The following is a 13,163-nucleotide window of genomic DNA, read 5'->3' on the forward strand; positions in this document are numbered from 1 at the left end:
AATTGGGCTTTGAAATAGGCAAATTTGCAGAAAATGAAAACTACTAAGCGTGTGGGCATTAGGATGGTAAACATATAAGTTTTACATTTCTTGTGATTTGCATTGAGTTTGCTAATGCAGTGGTACATGTGATTTTAATGTGGCATCTGATGTTTCTCCTGATTAGGCACTGCCCCCTGTACATCTCCAAGGACTATTTGAAGCAGCAAATAAGGACGAGAACAGAGAGAGAAATCGGTACCCAAATATCCTACCTTGTGAGTTTTAGTAAAAGATTTTACTTGGCTTCCAACTGAATGCACACATAATCTAGTGACTAAATGCTTTCATAAAAAAATATGAAATGCCTAATTAGAAAACGTGCTCCTGGAAGAGTACGGCACTGGGTGTCAAGAGACTTCGACGTTTTAGGCCTTGCGAGGAAAGCTCCACAAACATTAGACAAGGTCCTTTTAAAGTATGTTGATCTTCCAACTAAACCCTGGCCAGGAAAGCCCCACAAACATAAAGCATGTTCTTTATAAAGCATGCATTTTGACATACATGACAAATGAAAGACCTGCTGTTTGGTGGGGTAGAGTGCAAGTGAGGGCAATTCAAAGAATAATAACATTAAAGGGTTTAAGAATGTAGTGTTCATATCATGTGCCCGATGTATGAAAATTCCAATTGCAAAAAGTGGTAGCAAATTATGCACAGAATTGTTTTGCAAATGGAAAGGTATTTTGCAGTCTGATCTATGTACTTATAGGTTGAATAAAAAAATCCTGAATCATAGCGGGTCGCAATGGCACCTACCTCATCAATATTCCTGAGATAGGTTTTAAATTCCAACTCGCACCTACCTCATCTATATTCCTGAGATAGGTTTTAAATTCCAACTCGCTATGATTGGATCCTGTCACAATGAGTTTGGCCTGCTGGAATCAGCAGACCACCATGTCTGCATTTGTGTTTTCAAGAAAGTCAAAAAATGTTATTGCAGCCAATTTTCCTTAAAGTAAATGTCTGAATTGTTTTATTTATTTAATTTTCAGTGTTGGCTGTGGTCCAGTGGATCACTGCTTACTTCCCCCAAAACTTTTTTAACATTCACAAAGGGAAAAGTGTCCCCAGGGGAACTTACACATTTCTGAATGGGTTAACAACTTTGAGGTGTCAGTAAGATTTTGGTCGCAAAACGGTGATACATACTTTAATGAATTGCTATTTGGAAGGGACGACCTAAACATGCCTTTCCAAATAGCGATTTGCTATGGGTTGCTAAGTTCATTTTGCAAATCACTAATGTGTTACTGAATCAGAAAATAGGTTTAGTCCATAACAAAAAGCCATTTTGTGTTAACAAATCCTGTTATTTTGTGAATCGCAGACTTTGCGACTGCAAAAAGGCATTGCGCATTGGGTCATAAATTCTTGAAAATGTAAAGCAAATTAAACAAGCATTTGTAATGCAATAGGTCTCACATTTGCTTGAGTTAGAGCTATTGGCATTGTAAATACATAACTGGACTTTTCTTGCCACATAAATTGATCAACCCTGCCTTATAATTTTGTCTTTTCCTGCCATATAATTCCAGTGGCCCTACGTATAACTGAAGCACTTCCATTCACCTTTTTCCTCTGTCTGCTATACAAAATAAAATTGTTGCCATTTAGCATCCTAATTTAAATCTGCCATGCTAATTCCAATAGAATAACACTTTTACACCCCACCATCAGAGTTGCTGGCTGGCTAACACAATTCCCCAAAAAATGGCACAAGACACCCACAGAGGAGAAATAAACTAGAAGGGTCACCCAAATATCCAAATATATTAAGTGTGTTCAAGCAGTCATATTGTAATAAGGATGTTAAGTTGGCTGAATCATGGTCTTAATTGTAAAAAGGAGAGATTATTAAAACATATACAATTAACATATATAGCTTTTTCAGAAATAGACTTTGGCATAAGACTGTAATGCTCAATACAACCCCTAGAAGGCACCATAACAAAAATATCATTTGTAAGAATCATGGTAATGTAACCATATTGTTAACCCCTTGAGGGGATAACCCCATGAACAAACAGGAGAAAGTAATGCAGTGTAACCCTATACTTGGCCCCTAAAGGGCGTTTTTAGGGCTAGAAGGTTTACTGCAATGATAGTACAAACAAGGCCTTTAAAACAAAACTTCTTTTAGCTGTTAAACAAAAGTTTTAGCAATGAGAAAACTTAAAAGACACTGAATGGTGGGAGGAGATAATATTTTGGGGTTCCCACTAATCTTGTGTGGAAACCCAAAGATGATGTAGACAGAAAGAAAGTGTTTTGAAGGTGGTCCCATTGTCTTAGGACCACCAAAGGCTGACTTATGAGCAAAAATGTCCTGTAAAAGTAATGCCCTGCAAAGCGTTATGGGGCATGTTTCTTACTGCAAATATTATACTATGTTGACTGTCATTCTCAGATAGCCCCTAGAGAACACCACAATAAAAATAGCATTTGTTAGAAACATGGTCATATAACTAAATAGTTAGGCCCTAGAGAGCATAACCACACAAAAAATGCAATAAATAATGCAGCTTAACCATATAGTTAGCCCCTAGAGAGTGTAGTGCATTACACATTTTCAGGAATAGCCAACTTATACCAATGATATTACAAACAAGGCCCTCAAAACACTAGCTATTCCCAGCTCTAAAACAAAAGTTCCAGGCATAAGAGCACCTAAAAAGACACTGAATGGTGGGAGGGGTTATTATTTTGGGGGCCCCACTAACCTAGTGTGCGGACCCAAAGATGACATAGACAGAAAGAGTGTATTGTGTTGAACGTTTTGGTGGTGGTCCCATTGTCCTAGGACCACCATGGGCGGAGTTATGAGCAAAAATGTTGTGTAAAACTAATGGCCTGCAAAGCATTCTGGGGCAATTTTCCAGAGTGCAGTGGATATTGTATTATTGTCTCTCTCATTGTGCCGGGAGAGCCCCTTTCGCTTTGAGGATTTTTGTTTTACGTTAAGCATTTACCAATTTCAAGTGTTTTAGGGGAGAGCCACAAGAAAGGATTCTTAATAGGTAACTGTGAACAATGTGACCAGCTCTCCAATACCCATGATCGAGTCCACGCTGTTGTGCCTGTTCGTGCTGTGAGCTCCATGACCGCCATGCAGCACGAAGGGGAGAGACAAAAGAAAAAAAGTAGTTCGCCCATTCGGAAGTATATCGGCAATCGTGCAATAATTCATGTAACAGGGGCAGTCTGCAAGGTGTGACAAAAGCAGGCTTAAGGCCGGACAAACGTAAAACATTTATCAATCACATCAAGTGATTTTTGAAAGGCAAGTCCAGGAGCGAATGAAGGTGATGGGCATGGTTAAAAGCCCACGATACTTAAAAGAGGTCAAAGCCCTTGCACGCCCGACCTAAAAAAGAGAAAAATAGTGGATATGGTAAAATAAAGATACATGAAGAAAACAAGCTTTTGATAATGTCAACAATGCACTATAGAAGTCAGGGGGGAGTCAAATCACTGGAAAGTTATGGAACTATCAGGAAAACATCTGAATATTGTTGTGGGCCACTTTACTTGGACCCGGACAAATGGTGGCTTGACAAGTGCATGTTATTGTGTATGGGTTCATGGTTAGCTCAGCGCTTAAAATTACCTTTGGACTTAGACAGTTTTTTTGTACAAGGGCCTCACAATATTGTTTGGAATGGTTTTGAGGTTCTGGTGAAGAGAGCAGGAGAACAGACCAACGGATCCGGCACAGGCATGATCGACCTTCTTGGATTCTCATTGTGGATACTGGTTTATCAGAAGTATTGAATGAAATATTTTGGTCTTAACGTGGTATGGAAATTCTATATTTTGAAAACTTGCATTTTAAGAAGTATTTTAGGTAAGTGTTCAGAAAAAGTTCATTTTGTGTAGTTGTGCATCGGTTTCTTTACGTCTGCATTGTTTTTTTTCACTGAAAAAAGGGCAGAGACACATCTTATATTTTGTTCAGCCATTTGAGGACTATTATTTTGGTAGTTTCATCTCCTCTTTACTTGATATTAGGAATCTTCCTGGAGTGGTCTGATGCTATTTCAAGTTTATATATCATAAAACTCTAAAAAAAACTAAATCCATTAGTGCTCTGATTTTCTCATGCATTTTATGATAATGACTTGGAAAAGAATGGTCTGTAAACGTTCATGGAAAATGTATATATTCTTTTGTGCCCTAAAGGTGATTTTGTTCCCCATTTTCGCTTGCAGCAACATTGCCCTATTTTTTATATTTATGCTGTTACTGTTTCACCTCTCAGAATTATGAACCATGCCTATTAAAGAAATTATTTCACTGGACATTGCCTAATTTCTCTGCTATATGCCTTTACAATACTTATGTTATTTCTTGAATTATGAAGATCATTTCATTTGACAACAGATCAATAAAAATCTATCAAAAGCCCACATTGACACTGTAGTCTTGAAAGTAATCAGTTCTAGCATTAAACTTGAGCTCTTTTGAAAACAATAATTAGCACTGTGACTACCACTGGATCCCCCATAACCTGACTTTTTTATTCATAGATGACCATTCCAGGGTATTGCTGAGCCAGATAGAAGGAGTTGCATGTTCAGACTACATCAACGCATCATACATAGATGTAAGAATAACCTTTTTCAGATGCTGTCTTGTTTGACCTTGGAATGGACTGTGCTATAGGTGTAATCAATATGTATGTATTTTAGCTTAGATCCCAAGCATGTGCAGCTATTGTTGGTGTGTACAATAGTGTGTAAATGAGTTTTGAATGTCTGACTTTGGTGGTAGTCGAGGTAGGCCATAATGATTTACTTCATTAAAGATCCCCCCACCTCCAGGTATGGAATAATATGCGCCAAGGTAATTGAGTTAAACTATTTCCTATGTTTGTGATCAATGACATGACCCCAGTCAGCTTCTCCTGTTCTTGCTGCATCACAATATTTCTAGTAAAAATAATTTCAACGAAATGTCTAATTCCACCAAAGGATATCTTTCTCAGATTTATCATGCAGGCAGAAATGAGTTTTATATCTGTCATACAGAACTAAAAGAGCACTATAATGTTAGCATTTCGTTTTTCCTGCATGTGCAAGGCCTGCCACAGAAAATAATTAATCCAGCATGGCAAAAGGGAGGAGGCAACGTACATAAAACGCCTTGTTAGTTTTTGGGTAAAGAGTAGATCTGACACCTGGCATGCACAGATAGGAGATGCTAGGAGCAAATGTAATACCTAATGTGAATTTATAAATGCATTATGCAAGTAACACTGGTGTAAATATTTTAAGATTGAAATAGTTTGAAATAGTATTGCAGGGTACTTGAGGGGTCTTAGCTAAGAATTGTTTGAGAAATGTATCAAAATATTAATCACTTTTAGGATAGTAGGCCTAGCACTGGTAGGGTTTGAAAACCTTTCCCAATTGCACCCAATACCACCAAATGACAGGGGTCTAGAACCTCAGCAATGTGAGACAAGGACAAAACATCTTACAGCTTTATCCATCTACTCTGCAAAGTGTAATCTCAAAATGTCCTGGTTCCTTGCTATTGAGGTGTAAAGTTGCATCCCCATCCTCCTTACAACTTTGCCACTGCCCCACATCACGTCTCCTATGAGGAATGCAAAGGCCCCTAACATCTTGCAGTATTCTGAGTGCTTACAATTGTTTTCTATTTGGTCTTAGCCCTCACCCCTGAAAAGCATTGATAGTACCCACGGATTCACGGACTTGAGATGACGTTTGTAAAATTGTGCTCATCTAAAAAGGAGATTGTCCTGGTATGAGCTTTTGACAAAACGAGATACAACAAAGAGGTTTAACTCTTTCCCAAGTCCCGGAAGTGCAATAGAAATCATCCACCAGACTGTTTTCCAGGTTGAACCTACATATTTTCGAAATATTTGAACAAAACAGGTTCTCCGGATGCACCTTCTCGCTATCTCACCTGTACATCAAACACAGACTCTCAGGTGCTTCCTCAAATATCTGCAGAAACAGTTGAAACAGTTCTGTGTTAATGAGCCGAGGAATGTTATTCTTTTGCATAGCATGCTACTCACACCTTCACCAGGCCTTATGCTTCCTTAACAGTTTTGAAAGCAGTAGCAAAATATCACACCAAATCTCATTTGCTGGGCACTGGTGTTCTTGGTACTTTGATTATCATTAGAACTGTGTGCTGCCCATCTCCGAAACAGAGTGAAGTTGGGATTTTATTTATAAAGGGATACAAACGTTATTGCTTTTGCCTGGAACTGTTAAATCCCTACCCCAGCAGTGACAGTGTCTAACATGTAAAGTTTTAATCTCGGTCCTGAGTGCGCTTATCAGCATCCCCTTTTAGGGAGGGGTGCATCAACGGTGAGTCGCCACAAGGTCTCACTCCCTTTTGGGGTCCCCTAAAATCACCCAGATCAAACCATGGCATCCTGGATATTAAAGATAAGCTTTTGCATTCTAAATAGGTGAACTGAAGACCCCCCTCCCCCCACACAGAAACATACAGGTGAATACTCCTAGTCTCTCTCTCTCTCTCTCTCTCTCTCACTCTCCTCTTGACTTCTTTGTGGGAAATATCAGGTTGTGGCTAATAAGTACTCCAGGCAAAGCTAAAATTTCATATCCGCTATTTACTGTGATTTAATCCTGGAAATTTACTCTGACAAGAGCTGATCATGGTCTTGTGTGCTGTGGGGAGTAAACTCTGGGTGCCTCCCCTGTGCACGTGTATTTTGGCATCTCCCGAGAACATAACTGCTTCTTGCACTTTTAAAAATCGCTGTTGTTTTGCCATGATGCACTGGTGTCCAGTACTACTTGCCCTGCATGTGTAAATGAGTGAGCAATGATTCCGTGCTGTAACTGGCTTTGTAATTCTGTAGGCTGGACCCGGGTACAGAGAAGATGGGCGAATCCTCTTAGACCGGTTCTTTTTCCCACCTTATTAACCTGCAGCCACGGTATGCTGAAGTGCAGTGTCTCAGTTTCACCTCATAGGTCCTCTTACATATTACCAGATAGTTGCAGTTTGCTTGACTATTTGCAATGAATTCTGTACATACAGACCTACTGTCACAAGAGAATAGACAGAAAATTGTAGCTACGTTTCTTTGTTATATTTAAAAATGTGCAGCAACGCATTCCCTCCTCCTTTCTCCTCCAAAATCCCCACCACCCCCTTATACTGGAACTGTGCACTTTATTTACTTCTCAGATTCTGCTAGATACATTTCCTTCTGTGTGGCAAAGGCATTAAAATAAGTATTCGCTGTTAAAAGTGTATCGTTTCCCACATGTCTGAGGCTGTTGACTGACATTTAAATCTAACTCAGACATTCTTCTTTTCAGGGATACAGAGAAAAGAATAAGTTTATTGCAGCTCAAGGTAACGTATACCCTTAATAACATGCTTATGTCTAACTTCTTTTAAATTTAAAATACACCCATTCCTAATTTGAAGGTTACTCTAAAGCCCCTACTATTTTCATTCTTACTTTTTATATTATAAAAGGATACTGACATCTCTATTATCGAATAAAAACAGAATCACACATACTAACATTTCACTCAAAAATGTCCATACTGTGCGAATAGAGAAGCGGGGAGCCAGCAGGTGGGAAGATGTTAAGGACACTGGCTTTATGAGGGAGACTCAGCTTTGTTGGTGCCTGAGGAGGCACAGAAGCATCGTAGAATGAATGCAGCAGATAATCTCTGAAGCCTGAGGTCCTAGTATCTTTGAGGCCTAAGCAGAAACAGAAACTTTGAAACATAAAGGGCAGAGAAACGATGAGTGTAGTTAAGCTGAGTATTAGCAACACCTGTATTAACAGTAATTAGAAAAATAGTGTGTATGAAATACTTCTCAAAAGCACTGCTTTTTGGGGCCTGAGAGTCTGATAAAATAAGCATTCTAGTCTGGGGCGGAGAAGCCTGTAAGCATCTGGAACATTATCCTCTATGGATCCGTCTCTTGCCCACTAAATCTCTGCTCTGCTGATCCCAATACACACATGCATACATACATTGTCCTTAATCTTAAAAACTATTTAGTTGATCAAATCCAACTTGAAGAAGAAATAGAGTTTTAAAAATGAGAAGTGTATTTTAAGTTTTTCATTCACTTTGTATTTGAAAACATTGCAACACAGGTTGAAATCAGCGCCTTTCTGAAAGTAGATGTTTATCCAAAGTGTAATGTGTACATATGAAAAGTTTTTATATGCAGTGTATTCAGATACATGACCTCCAGGTTTTAAGAGTTCTGCATAAACAATAGGTGTCATCTAGATTGCAGGGTATTTTAAAAAGATGGATTGAGTGCATACTGTAGGAAGCACGCATGTGCCTGTCAAATCAAAAAATCCATGCAATGGAAGTAATGGCTAAGCATTATGACAATGTGTGTCAAAACAGTACTAGACACGTTATCGGGAAAGCGCTTGTTCACGGTGATAAAACTCAAGAAAACAACGCACTGGAGATACACAATAAGTTTAGACGTTGCAAACATTGGGTTAACCAAGCATCTTTTAAAATGTCTGGCATCAGATACTTCTAATAATATGTAGCATTTCCAAGCAAGGCTGATGCTTCTGTATGTTTGTAATGTAATACAGATTATAACAAGGGCATCTCATTTTGCCATACACTGCATGTAATATATTTCAAGTGAAAAGCTTTTGTGAGGCGCAGACCAATCAAAATTCCCAGTCAATGCAGTCTTTTTCTAGCATGGTCTTGTTCACTGTGTCATTTGATTGTTCCATGTTCACACACATTATGGAAGACTATCCCTTGTCTCATTCTTTTGTTGTGTGTTATGATGGAATAATTTTGGATTAGATCCAGCCTAGTCAGGAGTACATTAGGTGGTCTATTAGGGAAACATCCTGAACAACTAGGTCTAAACCACTACTTGCCTGAACCACTACTGCTACACAACTAAAAAGTCTCTACAACTAAGTACTGAACAACTACTGTCTAAACAACAATTGTGCCTGAATAACAATTGCCTGAACAACTCATTTTAAGGTAAGGTTTTCCTTTTGGTTTTTATGGTTTATTAGTTGTTTAGAATATATATATATATTAGTTGTTCAGGCAATTGTTATTCAGACACAATAGTTGTTCAGACAGTAGTTGTTCAGTACTTAGTTGTAGAGACTTTTTAGTTGTTTAGCAGTAGTGGTTTAGGCTATAGTTGTTTAGGCCCTAGTTGTTCTGTCACATATTCGGTTTATTACCTATCTTGTCATCTTTCAGAGTCAGGGTGCTGTGACACATTCAGTCAAGCTGGGCCCTGCACTAGAGAGTCTTTTTTATTATAGTGTTGAATTATCCAGATATACCTTTAGTAAATAGTTTCAGTCTACAGTGCTCAGGTGACTTAAATATGCTGATCCCTGTGTTGTTGGCGAATAGATGAAAAGGCATTTCCAGATATTGACTGCCTGTGACTTGTATTTTTGAACTTTCTGGTAAGGTCATCATTGAGCTCCTATTAATATTGTATGCTCAGCAGATGTGTGCACGATTCTGTTTTTTCTGATCTTTGTATAATAACTGTATAACTAAATAACTAATAATGTCTTCCCAGTCCTTTTTAGTACTGCTTGATTAGCATAGGGTGCTTATATTTACCTTCTCTCCAGAGATGGGATTCATGGGCATTTGATGCACATTTTCTGTAGTAAGCCACACTAAGTTTGGTAGATTTGTTAGGAGCGAGCAAGTGTACATTTAACATTTGTGGTTCTAGTCAGAAGGAGGGGTCCAATATGAAATAATCTTGAGACATTTTTTTCACTTGTAGACCTCTGGTGTCTATTCTGCCCACTGAAACATACTTTGACAGCAAAAACATATTCAGGGACGTCTCCTGTGTTCTTAGCCTTAAAGTAGTATGATTCTCAAAACCCTAAATTACCATAATCTGTATTTACACAAGGGTGCTTGCGAACATTACTGGCTTGACAACAAGCATCCTGTTTCTTTCTCAGTGCACTTCTGTTTTGGTGAGTACCCTATCAAGCACTAAATATTAAGTCTAGCATCAATGAGGATGTGGCTGAAATGATTACTCAAGTGTTATAGTCCATGCTCAATTCGGGTAAATAATGAGATATCATATGTTGTGTTTTACTTGTTAACAATCCAAAGGATCTTCAATTGTCTGAGGTTATTGTGGTTCACCTGTGGTTACAATGGAACTATATGTTTGCACCATGGACAAACAACTCAACGTGCCACAGGAGTCACTCCATGTGTACCATGATATGGATTTGAAGGCCCTGACAACAAATGCTGAAATGAGGCCAGAGGTTTAGTCATGCTCTGCCTCAAGGTTTATAAGTACTAAGAAAGTACACTGTGGAACTGATATGGATTTGAAGGCACTGGCACAAATGCAGAAATGGGGTAAAAGGTGTAGCCACCTCCTGCCTCAAGGTTTGTAGGTACTGTAACTCGACAATGTGGTATTGCATTTTGATCTACCTGTACTTGTAATGATTTGGTGGAATCTTCTTTTCTCTTGGCAGGTCCTAAGCAAGAAACAGTCAATGATTTTTGGAGAATGATCTGGGAACAGAAGTCTGCAGTTGTTGTAATGTTAACAAATTTAAAAGAAAGAAAAGAGGTAAAGGAATTTTGATTATATTTTGTTACTTTGCATATCTTACTAAAACCAAAACAGTTTAGAAACAGAAATGTTGAGCCTCATCATCTAATGGTGATAACTGACGTCTGCACGTCGACGAAGACCTCTTATTGCCTGGATAACGTCATTCGGCGTCGCATGGGAGTTCGGCAATTGTGACATCATCGTCGACGTGCAGAGCTAGAAGAACATTTCTGTCAAAGCTGGCGCGTGGGGAAAATTCTTTAGGTGAGGAATCCACAGGTAGCTAGTGTATCTACCAGAAAAGGCGTTACCGAAGGTAAGTAACTTGTTCGTTAGACCTGACATCCTTGGCGTGGTATTTCCCAAACTGTTTGACTTGTCTCCTGTTTTGCTAAACTCACATTTGTTGACTTTATGACCCCTGCTACCAAGTGCGAAAGTGCTTGTGCTCTCTCTCTCAAACATGGTACAATTGGCCTACACCTAAGTATCACCTTTAACTTACTTTTAGGTCCCTAGTAAATGGTACTAAATGCACCCAATGCCTGTAAAGTATATACTACTAATGGGACAGCGGCACTGATTGTGCCACCCAGTAAAGTAGCCTTCTAAAGCATATCTCAAGCCTAGCACTGCAGCCGGGAGTGCAGTTTGAAACTGCCATTTCAACCTAGGGAAAAAAACATTTTGTCAGGTCTAAATCTTCCTTTATATACATAAAACCCTTAAGTTGTCTTTCATTGTTTTAAAGCTTATGTCTCCCACTGACGAATACTGGGTAACCTTATTACTCCTAATAAGTGCAAACTGGTTTAGGAGAAGGTGGAAATATACTGTTTACATTCTGATGACTTGCAATTAAACATCCTCCTGAAAGGTGAAATCAGATTTTAAGTCACAGTTCTGAAAATGCCACTTTCTTGTCCCAATCTTATCTGCCTTCTGCCAGGGTCACATGACTGTGAATAGCTCTGGTGTTGGTGTTTGTGTTTGTGATTTCTTTTCAGATAAAGACACAAAGGGGGCTTAGGTGTGGAAAGGAAGGGCCATCCTGACAGGATAACTGGGAAGGGACTGTTCCACCCCCACCTACATTTAAAAGGGCTTTGCCTCCTACACACAGAGGGACCTGATACCATACCTGCCATGCCTTTTGCCACCCTGGACAGTTTGGAGCCTTGACAGGGGGAAGGGAAGAACTTTCCAGAACCAGATGTAGGGGTAGGGCAGGGAGTCCTCACACACACATGCTGGCATCAGGTATAAATATTATAAATCCAGAGCCACTCATCAGAACACTCCTGGACCTGTGAAAGTTACAGAAGAAGGACAGTCCTGCTGCAAGAGGACTGCCTTGCTGTCTGAGAATGAAGATTGGGCCTGCTTGCTTTCTTTCCAGGCTAACTAGTGTGACTCCGCGGGGCAGTTGCCTGGCCTGTGTGAGCTACAGGGACACACGAATCTTCAGAGGCCTCCCAGGAACTGGCCAGCTGACCTTCTCCAACTGAACCTGCCTGGACCCGCAACTGGACCTACCTGAGCCCTAATGGCCTCTGGTGGTGTGATCCCTTTAGGGCCCCTGCCCAGGGTCTGGACTCTTGGCTGGCATCAGATTGTACTCCTCCTAAAGAAAAGGGAAAATCCTGAAGGTCGGGCTTCTCACAACCAGAAATGGACACGTTTCCGTTTCCTCCAAGCCCTGCTGTCCACGTCAACTGCTAATGGGAAGTACCAGGGTGATGTACTCATTGTGCCGACAGTTACCACCAGCGACAGCTGCCAACACAAGAGCTACACTTTTGCACTACAACAAAGTTAGCCCGTGCTGACTACTAACACAAAGCTCAAGCCACAAACGTCCTGACACTTGACTGGTACTTCATGATAAGGTGACAATCATCTGTGACTTTTGACCTCCACTTAATTCTACATTGATGACCCCACTCAGCACCCCTCTGCATGGCCTCCTCCAATGTGAACCAATCTCTTTGCACCGTACATAGAAAATAACTTTTCAGCTGGACTAACCTGGTCCCTGTGAATGAACGGTGCACCATCACAGTCAGCCTGAACTTGTGACTTTCCCTCAGTGTAGCAGGAAAAGATGACCACGAGTGGTGCTTTTTGCTCTTAGGCGCTATTTCCACTACATATTTTAAAATTGCATATCTCCTGTTGCACGGATGCTATTATTGTTGTGCTAGTATCACTTTATATATTACAATTGTCTCTATTTCTCTAAATTGGTTAGGAATTGTTCTTGTATTGTGTTTTCACTTTATCACTGCTGGTGTGCTGCATAAATACTTTACTCATTGCCTCTCAGTTAAGCCTGACTGCTTTGTGCCGAGCTACCAGAGGGTTAAGCACAGGTTAATTTAGTGAATTTTCTGGATCATCCTGACCAGGATTGTGGTTGCTGCCTGAGTGGGGCATCCACCTCTCTGAACCATTAACCCAATTTCTCACACAAGAGTTCATACCTTAGTCGGAATTACAATTTT

General features: G+C 39.8%; 1 protein-coding gene across 2 annotated transcripts in view; it reads left to right on the forward strand.

The window, feature by feature from the left end:
- Window positions 1–13,163, forward strand: part of PTPRE (protein tyrosine phosphatase receptor type E) — a 939,227-nt gene that overhangs the window by 677,194 nt on the left and 248,870 nt on the right. For both annotated transcript variants that reach the window (XM_069239717.1, XM_069239718.1), the window contains 4 exons: window positions 167–257; window positions 4,572–4,648; window positions 7,383–7,419; window positions 10,577–10,674. In XM_069239717.1, coding sequence (XP_069095818.1) covers window positions 167–257; window positions 4,572–4,648; window positions 7,383–7,419; window positions 10,577–10,674 — 303 coding nt within the window. The remainder of the gene's footprint in view (window positions 1–166; window positions 258–4,571; window positions 4,649–7,382; window positions 7,420–10,576; window positions 10,675–13,163) is intronic.

The sequence above is a fragment of the Pleurodeles waltl genome, chromosome 6 (assembly GCF_031143425.1).
Source record: "Pleurodeles waltl isolate 20211129_DDA chromosome 6, aPleWal1.hap1.20221129, whole genome shotgun sequence".
Lineage (NCBI taxonomy): Eukaryota > Metazoa > Chordata > Amphibia > Caudata > Salamandridae > Pleurodeles > Pleurodeles waltl.